The 12,224-nt window shown below is 31.2% G+C and overlaps 1 protein-coding gene across 3 annotated transcripts in view; it reads left to right on the forward strand.

The window, feature by feature from the left end:
- The window catches only part of LOC143048340 (uncharacterized), a 64,239-nt gene extending 52,335 nt beyond the window's left edge, over positions 1-11,904 (forward strand). For all 3 annotated transcript variants that reach the window (XM_076221979.1, XM_076221980.1, XM_076221981.1), the window contains 3 exons: positions 4,226-4,328; positions 7,445-7,618; positions 9,175-11,904. In XM_076221979.1, coding sequence (XP_076078094.1) covers positions 4,226-4,328; positions 7,445-7,618; positions 9,175-9,395 — 498 coding nt within the window. In that variant the 3' untranslated portion in view covers positions 9,396-11,904. The remainder of the gene's footprint in view (positions 1-4,225; positions 4,329-7,444; positions 7,619-9,174) is intronic.
- The last annotated feature ends 320 nt before the right edge of the window (positions 11,905-12,224 follow it).

The raw sequence follows: 12,224 nt of genomic DNA on the forward strand, positions 1-12,224 counted from the left end.
GATTAATAACGCCGTATATATACAGTGTCAAATTGAATGAGTTTCTAGCTGATAATCATACACTAACTATGGATGTTTTTACAGTAGTGGTATTTCTCTATACTGTTGAAGTTGCATATTTTCAACAATGCACTGTAAGAACATTACGTGTAGATGCAGATAAGACTGGGACTAGGTTAAACGGACATACCTTTATTACTTTCTCTAATATTGGTCCGAATGCATGTTACAATGAGTGTATCCGAAGAACAAAGTGCCACTCATTTAACTACAACAGCATAACACGAAGATGTGACATAAACAAAATAACTAATAGCTCAGAAACAGATTTTGTGGACGAAACAAATTGTGTGTATGTTGATATGACACAATACAGAGGGGTGAGTAAGACTGTACCACAGACTTATCGTTGGGGCATTGATATGGACTTTCTTCGAGTTTCACTTACTTAGGTTATTCTTTATTCTTTGTTTTGTATTTATGTGGTTTTAACTTTTGATTGCATTTGTATGTTTTTTATAAGTGTTTCTTTTTTGTCGGTGTTCTTTTTATTAGGAGGGGTTTTAGTGATTTGTTTTTTTGTGAATGTTTTGTTTTGTTTTACAATTGCATTTGTTGTTTTATTGTTCAGCAGATTTTTTACTCAATATCAATGTATTACTTCAACCGAGGATATCACCAGCCCAGTAGTCAACACTTTGGTGTTGACATGAAACTCAATTCAATAAACATTTTTATAAATTTCCTGATACAAAACTTTGAATTTTTCGAAACATTCAATATGCATTGGTGGCTTTCGGCTGTTGTCTGTTCTTTGGTCGGGTTGATGTCTCTTTTACACATTCCCCATTTCGATTCTCAATTTGTTGACCTGAGTATAAATTATATGGTAATTTGTATAAATTTCCTGTTATCAAACTTTGAATTTTTCGAAAAATTAAGGATTTTCTTATCCCAGGAATAGATTAACGTTGTACTTTTTGGGCTTTACAACTATTTTGCTGATCTCGAACATCACTGATGAGTCTTATATAGACGAAATAGGCGTCTGGCGTATTAAATTATTATCCTGGTACCTTTGATAACTATTGGTAACAATTCTTTGGAAATAATTCCTCTTTGCCACATTTTTATGAATTAGTTAAAAAAAAGTATTTTTAATTCTGCATATTTTATCTAAAAAACTACTTGGCACACATAATCTGCATATATAATCAAGCCATATGTCATGTATGAAATGTAAGGTCTTATATTAATTATTTTTTTTAGACAATGGAAATATATTTAGGGCATACAGTTTTGATCCAACTGTGAATTCTTAACAAAAGTTGTACAAGCTATATTTCACGTACTGAGATAAAATATGTAATAATAAAAAAAAAAAAAAAACACCAATGTGCTACTTTTACATATTTTACTTTTTTTTCTATTTTTAGAGATGAATTCACTACAAACCATTAGAAGTCTGAAATGGCCTATATATATACTCGACTGTACTGATTTTTACTCGACCAGTCTGAATTCGTCTGAGATTTACTTGATAATACTCGACTGTAGTCTGAACCATACTAAACAGTCTGAATGTGTACTTGACCAGTACTTAACCGTTTTATACGAGTCTGAACTGTACTCGACCTAGTCTGAACTGTACTCGACCTAGTCTGAACCGTAACAGTAAATTTTTTTTTAAATTAATTTAAGTATTTCTTTGTCAAATTAACATGGCATACATAAAGCACTTTAATATGTTCTAATTAACTCAGTACATGTGTGTTTTACAGGTAAAAAGAAAGCCCTATTTTCTTAAATTCGTGTATTACTTATCTAGTACATACATGTATATTCGAAAGGCCTTGTTAATGTTATTTAGAATTTAATACCTCTGACCAGGTGTGATCTTATTTATGAGTTTGCCCCAAGCAGAGGTTATACTTTATATTTCACCACTAATCAGAAAAATAATTTTATTTATTTATTTAATTTTATCCCTTTTTGATATAAGTTATATATGATATATTTTTTTTATCCTAAAATTATAATCAGAGATATATTTCTTTTATAAGGTTAAAATCTTTTATAAATTTTGTTGGCTGTTGTTATATATGTCAGTTAAAAAGAAATTTATTTAAACAGTTAAAAAATAGAGGGTTTTTGGTCTAGTATGGTTCAGACTGGTCAAGTATTGTTCAGACCTTTGGTTAAGTATGGTTTAGACTGGAAAAATAGGTCGAGTACATGTCAAGAATGGGTTAAGACTGTTTCAGACTGGTCGAGTAATAGTTCAGACTATTTTCAACGGCAAAGATAAGGGTCAAGTACGATTCAGTACAGTCAAGTATGGTTCAGACTGGGGTCGAGTAATGTCAAGTAAAAGTCAGACCAATTCAGACTGGTCGAGTAAAAATCAGTACAGTCGAGTACAGATATAGGCCATTTCAGACTTTAACGGTTTGTAGTGATTTTGTCAAAATATTAGAAATTTACTGTAAACGTTAGTTCTTGGAATTTCTATCCTTTGGAAGGACATACCTTTCTGTTTCAAAAGATAGTTTTAAAATATTTGGAAAATCTTCTCTTCGTTTGGGCTTTGAGTTCAATTCTATGGAAATAATTCATCTTTATTAAATTTCATGACTTTAGTAAACAAGGGTTATTTTTTTTTTTTTATTTCAAAAAAATTGACACATAAACCTGTCATGTTTGAAATGAGGGATCCGTGGTCTTTTGATCTAGCTAATTTGTTGTAACGAAGTAGTTTATCTCGCTCGTTATAACAACTAAACTATGCATATATCCAGCAAACTAGTTTAAACCATGTTGCTTACTCGATGAACACTTTATTTCATTTTTCAAATTCAAGCATACCAAAACATGTTTCGATTCAGTACCGTAGAAGGTTAATACATGCTTAAGCACGTTAATCTTTTTATTCAATTACTGACCCGTTGAACTCTATTGATTATCTCCTTTCTTTTGAAAATAAGTATAATATTAGTTTGGACTTCTTCATCTTCCTTATTAAACATGAAACCACTCCCCTTTATAAAAGTACATTATAAGTTACTGATAAAACTACTAAACCAAATAAGGGCTTCTGTTTAGTTTAAACATATTTATTTATAGTGGATTGGGAAACAAGTTGTGCAGCTTATATTAATCCCTTTCCAAGGGCTTCTGTGATGTATTTCTCACGTTTAAACAATTCATTAAAACAAACTAAACAAATTTAAGTTTATCAGTAAATAAAGGCAACAGTAGTATACCGCTGTTCAAACTCATAAATCCATGGACAAAAAACAAAATCGGGGTAACAAACTAAAACTGAGGGAAACGCATAAATACAAGAGGAGAACAACGACACAACACCACAATGTAACTAACACACACAGAAACGGACCAAGCATCAGACAAAATCCCACGAGAATAACAAATATAACATCAAAACCAAATACATGAATTTGGGATAGACAAGTACCGTGACACGTCTTATCGCAATGTCAATTTACACTCAAGTAAATGTCTTTATAAAGTGATAAAGAAATACTTGATTCTTCAATTTATTTTGGACTTTAAATAAGTAAACATTAATTTCTTTTCTATTTCCAGTTTTGCAGTTGTACGTCTTTCAACTTCTATGTCTAATAATGTGCACCTGTAGCATAAATTTAGAAATCTATAAAAAAAATGAAAATCGACCCAAAAAAATCGAAAATATAGGGGGTAAAGTTAAGTTGAGAAATGGACCACTTATGAAGGAATTAGTTCGTCACCAATGGTAAACAAGTAATTAAACTCTGACTCAAATTAGGTCATTGGAAAAAAAATCTATAAATGCGCATAGAACACATACTTTGGCAAATGCCGAAGGATTTTCTAATTTTTGTTGGTATGAATATAAACAAGTGTTGAGTATACGTCCCTGAAAGTGCATATAAAGACAGAATAGACATTAAGGTTAGAAAATCGTTCCACATTATCATTTCAAAACCAAACAAGTGTTTTTATATACAGCGTACGTCATGTTTTGTCTTTATATATTGTGAGTTCATACATACTAGTGTACCAATTGAACATAGATAATGCTATTCTGAATTGCCTTCCTCGTCATTTATTCAGCATTGTAGTTTATACCAATTATGACAACAAATCATTCAGAAATGGGCTATATGTGCGAAAGCTTACTATGAAACTAACGATGGTTTATCTTTATTTGTTATTCATTTAGGAATCCTATTATGATCCATGTCCCGGCAGCGATGCTTGTGTTGAGGGAGAATTTTGCCAGACTCTGAAAGATGACAAAAAGATATGTAAAAGAGATGTGAAAGGTATTGGAAGACTTGGTTCTTAATATCAATGAAGATGTCATTGCTACTGAATTATTCAGATTGTTTAAGAATGTAGATCTAGGCAAGCGGAAACATACGGAAAATCATCTGTACGTTTGTGTGAACCAATTTAATAGTATATTCTAATCTTCTATGTTACATAGATTATTTCCAATCTGCTTCAGGTAAAATTGATTGATACAACTTGACCCTTACAAAAGTATAACTAATTTAAAGAGTGTTCTCCCTGACAGAAGATCTACCCGTTTAAAAGTACATTATACTTTTTTTCATCTACTGTGTTTTCTTTTTTTATTATTATCTTTTTTTAATTAACTCGTCATAGTATTGCAAGGTTGGTCATTTAAAAAAATATAAATGAACAAAACATTGCAAGAAAACGAATTAACTTTAATTTCCCCCAAAATGATTGCTCCGTGCACACACTTACCAGAAATGTAATCTTTACGCTCCATACCTTGGAGTTATTTTCCATTGTCGATCATGTTAAATGGTGTCTTTTCTGTTACTTTTTCGGGATAAAAACTTAAGTGAAAAAATAAACCTTTACGGAATTTAAACATTTATAGTTGTGTTGAAGGTGGTGAAGTTGGTTTTACAATTAACAATTAAAATGACTTAAACTGACTTAAACAATACTTTATTATTATAAAAAAAATGCATAAAGACAATATATAATGGTCCATGCGATCGAACATTCATCACAATTGGCAAAAGTTGAACAAATAAATTGTAGGAACAGTCAATCATAACAAAAAAAAACATAATGTTTAATTTGGTATTTGGTACATGTATAATCGCCAAGGAGACAACCATACAACAGTTCCAAATGAAGAAAATTTAAAGAATTATGCGGCATTGGACAATGGGCAGTTCCCATATCGTATAATCAGCTTTAAAATGTGAAACAACTTAAGAATGTCAACAAACAGCCTGGACAATAAAAAATAATGAAAAATTAATTTAAGCACGAACAAATATCACTGACGTTTACAGGCTCCTGGCGTGGAACAGACACATGCTGCATGTTGTGAGGTTGAGAATTTTTGTAAGCGAACAACCTTCTCTCACCCCTGGAACAGTGATGCAACGGCACATCATCAGCACATCAACTATAGAATCAGTTCCACAGATCGGTTCGATGGACAAAAATAACTCTCATAAGGTCTATTTACAATCATATTCGCCGTGATATTGGTCTACATATCTAAATTGTTTTGATTTCAGAATTATTTTCGGTAACAGAAACAAATATTGACAGTTACAAGATTGATAAGTATTTGGGGACACTAAATGTAATATGATTTAACGAACCAAAGTCGTATACGTTTTTTTTATAGTAAAATCTGTAATATATAAGAAATATATAAGAAGTCGTGGTATGAGTGCAATTGAAACAAATCTTCATCCAAGTCTCAATTTGTAAAAAGTAAACACCTTCACTTAAATAGGTTAAAGCAAGGACTTCAACACGGATCCTTGGCTCACACCGAGAAGCAAGCCATAAAGTACACATAAATCAACTAATGTAAAACCAACAGTCTAATATATATAAAATACAAGAAATTAGAAACACTTAAAAACCACACCAGGAAACGACAACCATTGAAAAATAGGTTCCTGACTTAGGACAGGTGACAACATATGCAGCGGGTGACACAGGTTTACTGTCAGTCTTTACCTGCGATGATAGTGTAACATCACAACATATAAAGATACACTGTAAAATATCAATTGAAATAGCTTAACTCAATCAGGGACTTATTAACAAGTAAACATATACTTAACGAATAAATTTGATCTATGGCAGAATGTAAATACAAAATAAATAAAAAAAGGGGTGGGCCTATTTACAGTAAATTAGAAATTGACCTTACATCTAGAATATCAGTTGTACAATCATGCATTTGTTTACTGTTTAGATCATTATCTAGCTTTTGATTTTCTTTCCGATTTGTCTGTATTTAAAAAATAGGACATGAAGTAATGAGTAATCAAACAATCCAAAGCAACTAACCGCACACAACATATGTATTGACCCATTAAGAACTTCATTAATAGACAATAATACGACTGGCTATTTCATAGATTGAAGAAGATGTGGTATAAGTGCCGATGAGACAACTCTCTATTCGGGTCACAATTTAAAAAATAAACCATTAGCGGTCAAGGAACGGTCTTCAACTGTGAGCATTGGCTCACACCGAACAGCAAGCTATATATCTTCTTGATCTTGTCATTTCGAATAGCACCAGAATGAAGACAATTGTCAAATGTAAAAGGAGGAACTGTTAAACAATTTGTTTTAAAACAAAAACAAAAATTACGCGTTGCACAAACTAAAGCACGCAAGAAGAATAGCGAAATCAAACAAAAAATTACAGGTACTACGGAAATTAATATTCTGAAATATTTACATGCAGGTTGATCTAACATTGATGTTCATTATGGCACACGTTATTTGAACAATCTCAATATAAAAACGCCGTGAAAGTGTTAACCTAACTTGAGGGGTATTACCTATAATTGACATCATATCTCGACGTATAAATGTGTTAATGTGGTGAAACGAGGTCCCCGTTTATTAACCAGGTTCTAAACATATAGCATAAATATAACAAAAAAGATGTGGTATGATGGCCATTTTACATCTTTTTATATGAGACCAAAATGACACAGAAACTATCACGTATGGGTCATCTTACATCCTTTAATAATGAGAAAAGTCTATTTATCACATTCAGCTACATGTATAAAGGACACGAATTCAAACCTGTAAAACAATTCAAACAAGAAACACTAACGGCCGAATTAATGTGAAATTTCAAAAGATTTGTATAAAAAAACACATGAAATCGGCCAACATCCGTTTTGCCTTAAGATCATCAAATTTTCAAATTTCAAATGCATTGCTAGTTCGTTAAAATTCATTTTATTTTTGTTGCTATATCAACCATTTTAATGATACAAATTATAATCATGTGGTATGTAAGCAGTTCCTAAGACCACCGTCTAAGATATTCTTTACGCTTTATGTTTTCTACAACATCATGCTTGTTTTATGTGTTTAAGTTTTTATACAATATATATTTCAGAATGTGAAGTTGACGGATATGTACGTTATACTAAGGAAAATTTATGTCTGAAGTTAGTGTCAACATCAGGATTAACATGGACGAGTGCAAGGACAGTATGTTTGGATGAAGGTGCAGAATTAGTCAGTATAACAACGTCGGAAAAAATGAAATGTATACAGAATTTGTTAAAAGGTAACTCATAATATTTATTTTGCATTGTGAATATATGTGTAGGACTCGGGTGCAACGGGGACGCTGAAGTGCGAAGGGGACACTGATGTGCGATGGTCACCCTGAAGTGTGCTGGTCTAGGACTAAGTGCAATGGTCGTTCTCTGGTGTACGATTGTTTGTTTTACGCGTGATGGCTATGTTGATATCTACAGATGTGCTTTTATTATGTCAAATAGATTTTTAATAGTTAGTAAAAAAAACTTCACATTAATCTCACAGTCTATGTCTGTCATTAATTTCAGTTGCATACTAAACGAGATAAGATATCGTCCTCTTTGAAAAAAAAACAAATCGCAAAAAAAATGTTAACTTTCCCTATCTCCCTGTTTTTGATTAATAGTCAGTGACCCTATGATTATATGATATCATTAAAACAGAAATTTTCAGTCTTAAATTTTCAAAAACAGTAAAAAAAAGCCGAGTATGCGTTTGTTGTAGAATAGTAATAGATTATCAACAAATTGATTGATTAATAATTATATCAGTAATAAAGTTATAACTAATCGTGTGGTTATTTTTACATTGGCTGAATCTTAAATTATTAGTTTTATTTTAAAGATGTACGGCATATTTCTCGGGAGTTTCACTTACAGGGACAAAATTGCAAAGTTTTATGATCTAGAGCTACCAGAAGGCGGATTTCAGGGGGATGGGCAGGGACTTCTTTTTTTCTTAGAACGATTTGGTTGTTTATTAAGGACATCACTGGAGTGGTACTTTTTTATGGAAATAAGGTCCATTATATGAACAATTCTTGATCCGCCACTGTTACCCGAATGAATTCAAAGTTTATATATTTATGATAATAAACTGTTTCAAATTATGAGTAATGTTTCCTCATATATTCAGTGATACATGTATAATACTGCTGTTACTTATAGGACGTTGAAATTTTTTTATTAAATGATTGGTGGAATATCGATCCTATCCCTTTTTTGTTGTAAAAGGGGAGTCACTGCTGGTTGGACTTCTTTTATTCACTAATCAAAATGATTTCTTGGATTGTTAATTTGATGAAAACAGTTTCTATTGGTTGTAGATATCTTTAAGCTAACTCACATTTTTACATAATTTTAGGTTACTATACTTTATAATTACTTCATACATTGATTGTATTATCATTAGGAGAAATCCAGTTATTTGTTAGATAGAATTCTAGGTGAACAATAGAAAAAGGTTTAGATATATTTGCTACAGGAAATACTTCTAAGCGTTTAAGCTGTCAAACATCAGTGTCAAATAGAAAGAATTTCACATCAAATACTTGTATAGTAAAAGTTACATAACATTATAGACTTTCTAATTATATCTTTTTATGTGGAAAAGGTTTATACAAGAAATACCTATTTTACTTAATTACATGGAAGATTTGCTTAATTCTATATGAAATGTTAAGATTTGTTTCTTTAAATATTTTACATCAATTTACCATTAATATACATATGCGCCCAAGATTTTAATAAGAAAGGAACGTTTGTCTTTCGTATTTGTGCTATAGAGTATATATTTTTTTAGGTATAAATACCGCGATATGGATTGGTCTTTCGTCAAAAACATGGATGACAGGGGATACCTTTCAAAATATATATGATATGAATGTTCAATTGAATGACCATGATGGCGCATATCCCACGGACAGTGACACCTCATGTGGTACACTATCAACCAGTTCACTATATGATGAAAGTTGTAATTTACGGAGAAGGACTGCTTTTGTTTGCGAAATTGTACTTTAAGTGTAAATATCATTTTATTTCAAACGTTTATTTCTTTATTCAAATGAGATTGACATTTTTTCAATTGTTATCTTCGTATTTAGAAAATATGGTGTGATATTTCATTATGGATATAAAATTTGTACATTTCTGTTTCAGAATCATATATAAATTGTATAACTATAACATTTTAAAATATAAATTCGTATAACTATATCAGTTTGAAACAAAAATTCGTATAACTATATCAGTTTGAAACAAAAATTCGTATAACTATATCAGTTTGAAACAAAAATTCGTATAACTATACTATACAGATGGAAACGGGGTTGGTAAAGTATTACTTGCCCGGGAGAACCATGGTGGAAGAAACCCTGGTTTGACCGGACAGGGAAATACTCTCTGATATGAGTAGTACTGGGCAGTATGGGTCAATATGATTTTTAAAGCTTATTTCAACCCAAAATAGTAAAGTTTTGAAGCTGAAAATATACGTTTTATCCACTAATCTTATGAATACAAGATTTCTCTTTTTAGTATACTTTGTTAATTTCCAAGCATCTACATTTTGATAAAAAGAAATTGTATTGCAGTGTTTAAATGAATTGTAAATTGATATGCTAAAACAAACCACCCTACATGGTCATGTCATTAACACTTAGAAATTAAAAGGCTGATTATTGTTATATAAATTCTTATCTGAATAATAAGGGATGTACAATCCCTGACCAAAAGTATTCGTCGCCTGCATCTTTTTGATATATATTTTATATAAATACACATGTTTTTATGGGAATTTATGGTTGGATGTTTATCATCAAGGCCTCAAAGTCGAAGAATTGTCTAAAGTAGGTTTGTGTATTTGGTTATTGTTTTGTCTTCAGGTGTTTTTGTTTTCTCTTAATGTGAACACATACAATAATTTAATTTGGTTGAATATATAGCGAATTTCTGAACAGAAAATAAAATGTTTGTTTATCTTGTGAACAAATGAAAATGATCCGCAAAAAAATATAACCTAATATATAATCAAACCTGTGACAATTCTGCTTCTATTGGTACCAGTTGCTTAAAATCAAACCAAAAATGACCCCAAAATATGTTTTGAAAAAATGTAGTTATATATACAGTATATAGCAAAAATCTCAAGCGACGAATACTCTGTACATATAAATCTTCTTTTTTTTCAATGCATGAAATTGTATATTCTTTTTATTAGTTATATATACATGTTTATTTGAAAAAAAAATGAATTCTTTGTCTTAATGCTATGAAGGTTTGAATAACCCAGACAGAAGGGTGAGTTTAAGATTTTTCGACAATTATTAAGGAAGTTTTTTTCCATAAATTTGTATAATGTGTCTTTATGTACACGTGTCTTATAGTTGCTGGAATAAGACTTTATTCAATGTATACACTTGTAAAGTACAAGGCTATCACGAAAGTAAACTTATTTATAAATCAAAATATGTTTTTGAATATCATAATGTAATGTCTTTGTTTTTAATCACTGAATCCTCTTTAAAATTCAAGCAAGTATTTTATATAACCCAGTATTGCAAAGTATCACCCGAGTTTACCCAGTATTTTCCATTGAGCTATGCAATACTCATAGAACCCGGGTTTGGGCCAACCATGGTTGGAAACATAAAGTCGTATAGCTGTATCGATTGGAAACATAACTTAAATAGCTATATCAGTACGAAAATAAAAATTCGTATATGTTGATTTTTTATGCATAAATTTAACATGAATAATATCATAGATATGAAGAAATTTATGAATACCTTAACAACTATATGAGGACAAAACTAACGTACAATAATGTATCATAAAAACAAATAAATAGTATTAAAGCTTTGAACGTTCCATCTGTGTATGCACTTACAAATAGTTTATTTGTGTCTGAAAAGAAAATACTATATAAATCATATATAGATATAAGAATAATTATAGGTCAAAGTATGGTTTATATCACGAAGCCCTAGCTCACACCGAACAGCAAGCAATATATATATGTATATATTTTATGTACGAAGTTGAAGGGCATCGAGGACCCGAGATTCCGAAAAGTTTTGCCAATTATAACTAATTGTTTCTTGGGGTGGAAATTCCTAAGAATTTCGGGGAACTCACATGGTTATTTTTATCTGTAATTTTTATAAATAACAAAAAATATTTTCCATCCACGTTTCACGTGCACGACATTATAATGGACAAGACAGCAAAAGCGACTGTGCGTGTTCAGATAGCTGGAACAATGGACATTTGTTTGGATATACGCTGTTCGTCTTTAGAACAAAATTGTTTTAAGTAGAACAACAGTACGCATTTAAGATATGAAGTTATTTACCTTTTGTCTTTTTTTAGTGAGAAAGGGTTGTGTTTTAATATGAAATGGTGAACTGTTTTCTTCTTGATACAAATAACTTGTATGTCAAAAGGCAAGTGAAATCTCTTGTATTGAAGACTAAAGTATTAAAAAAGATAATAACATCCCGTCTCGTGTTGTACTTACAGCGCTTAGAATGTTCGTCGTAACTACAATCCCCTTCCCTTTCATGAATGTGACCTACCGAATAAGACTATTTACCAGATTTGTTATCAAATAATCAACACGACGGGTGCCACATGCGGAGCAGGTCTGCTTACCCTTCCGGAGCACCTGAGATCACCCCTAGTTTTTTGGTGGGGTTCGAGTTGTTCATTCTTTAGTTTTCTATGTTGTGTCGTTGTGGTGTTGTTTGTTTGTCTTTTTCATTTTTAGCCATGGCGTTGTCAGTTTGTTTTAGATTTATGAGTTTGACGGTCCCTTTGGTATCTTTCGTCCCTCTTTTACAGGGAACTACA

Source organism: Mytilus galloprovincialis, chromosome 10 (genome assembly GCF_965363235.1).
Source record: "Mytilus galloprovincialis chromosome 10, xbMytGall1.hap1.1, whole genome shotgun sequence".
In the NCBI taxonomy this organism is placed as follows: domain Eukaryota; kingdom Metazoa; phylum Mollusca; class Bivalvia; order Mytilida; family Mytilidae; genus Mytilus; species Mytilus galloprovincialis.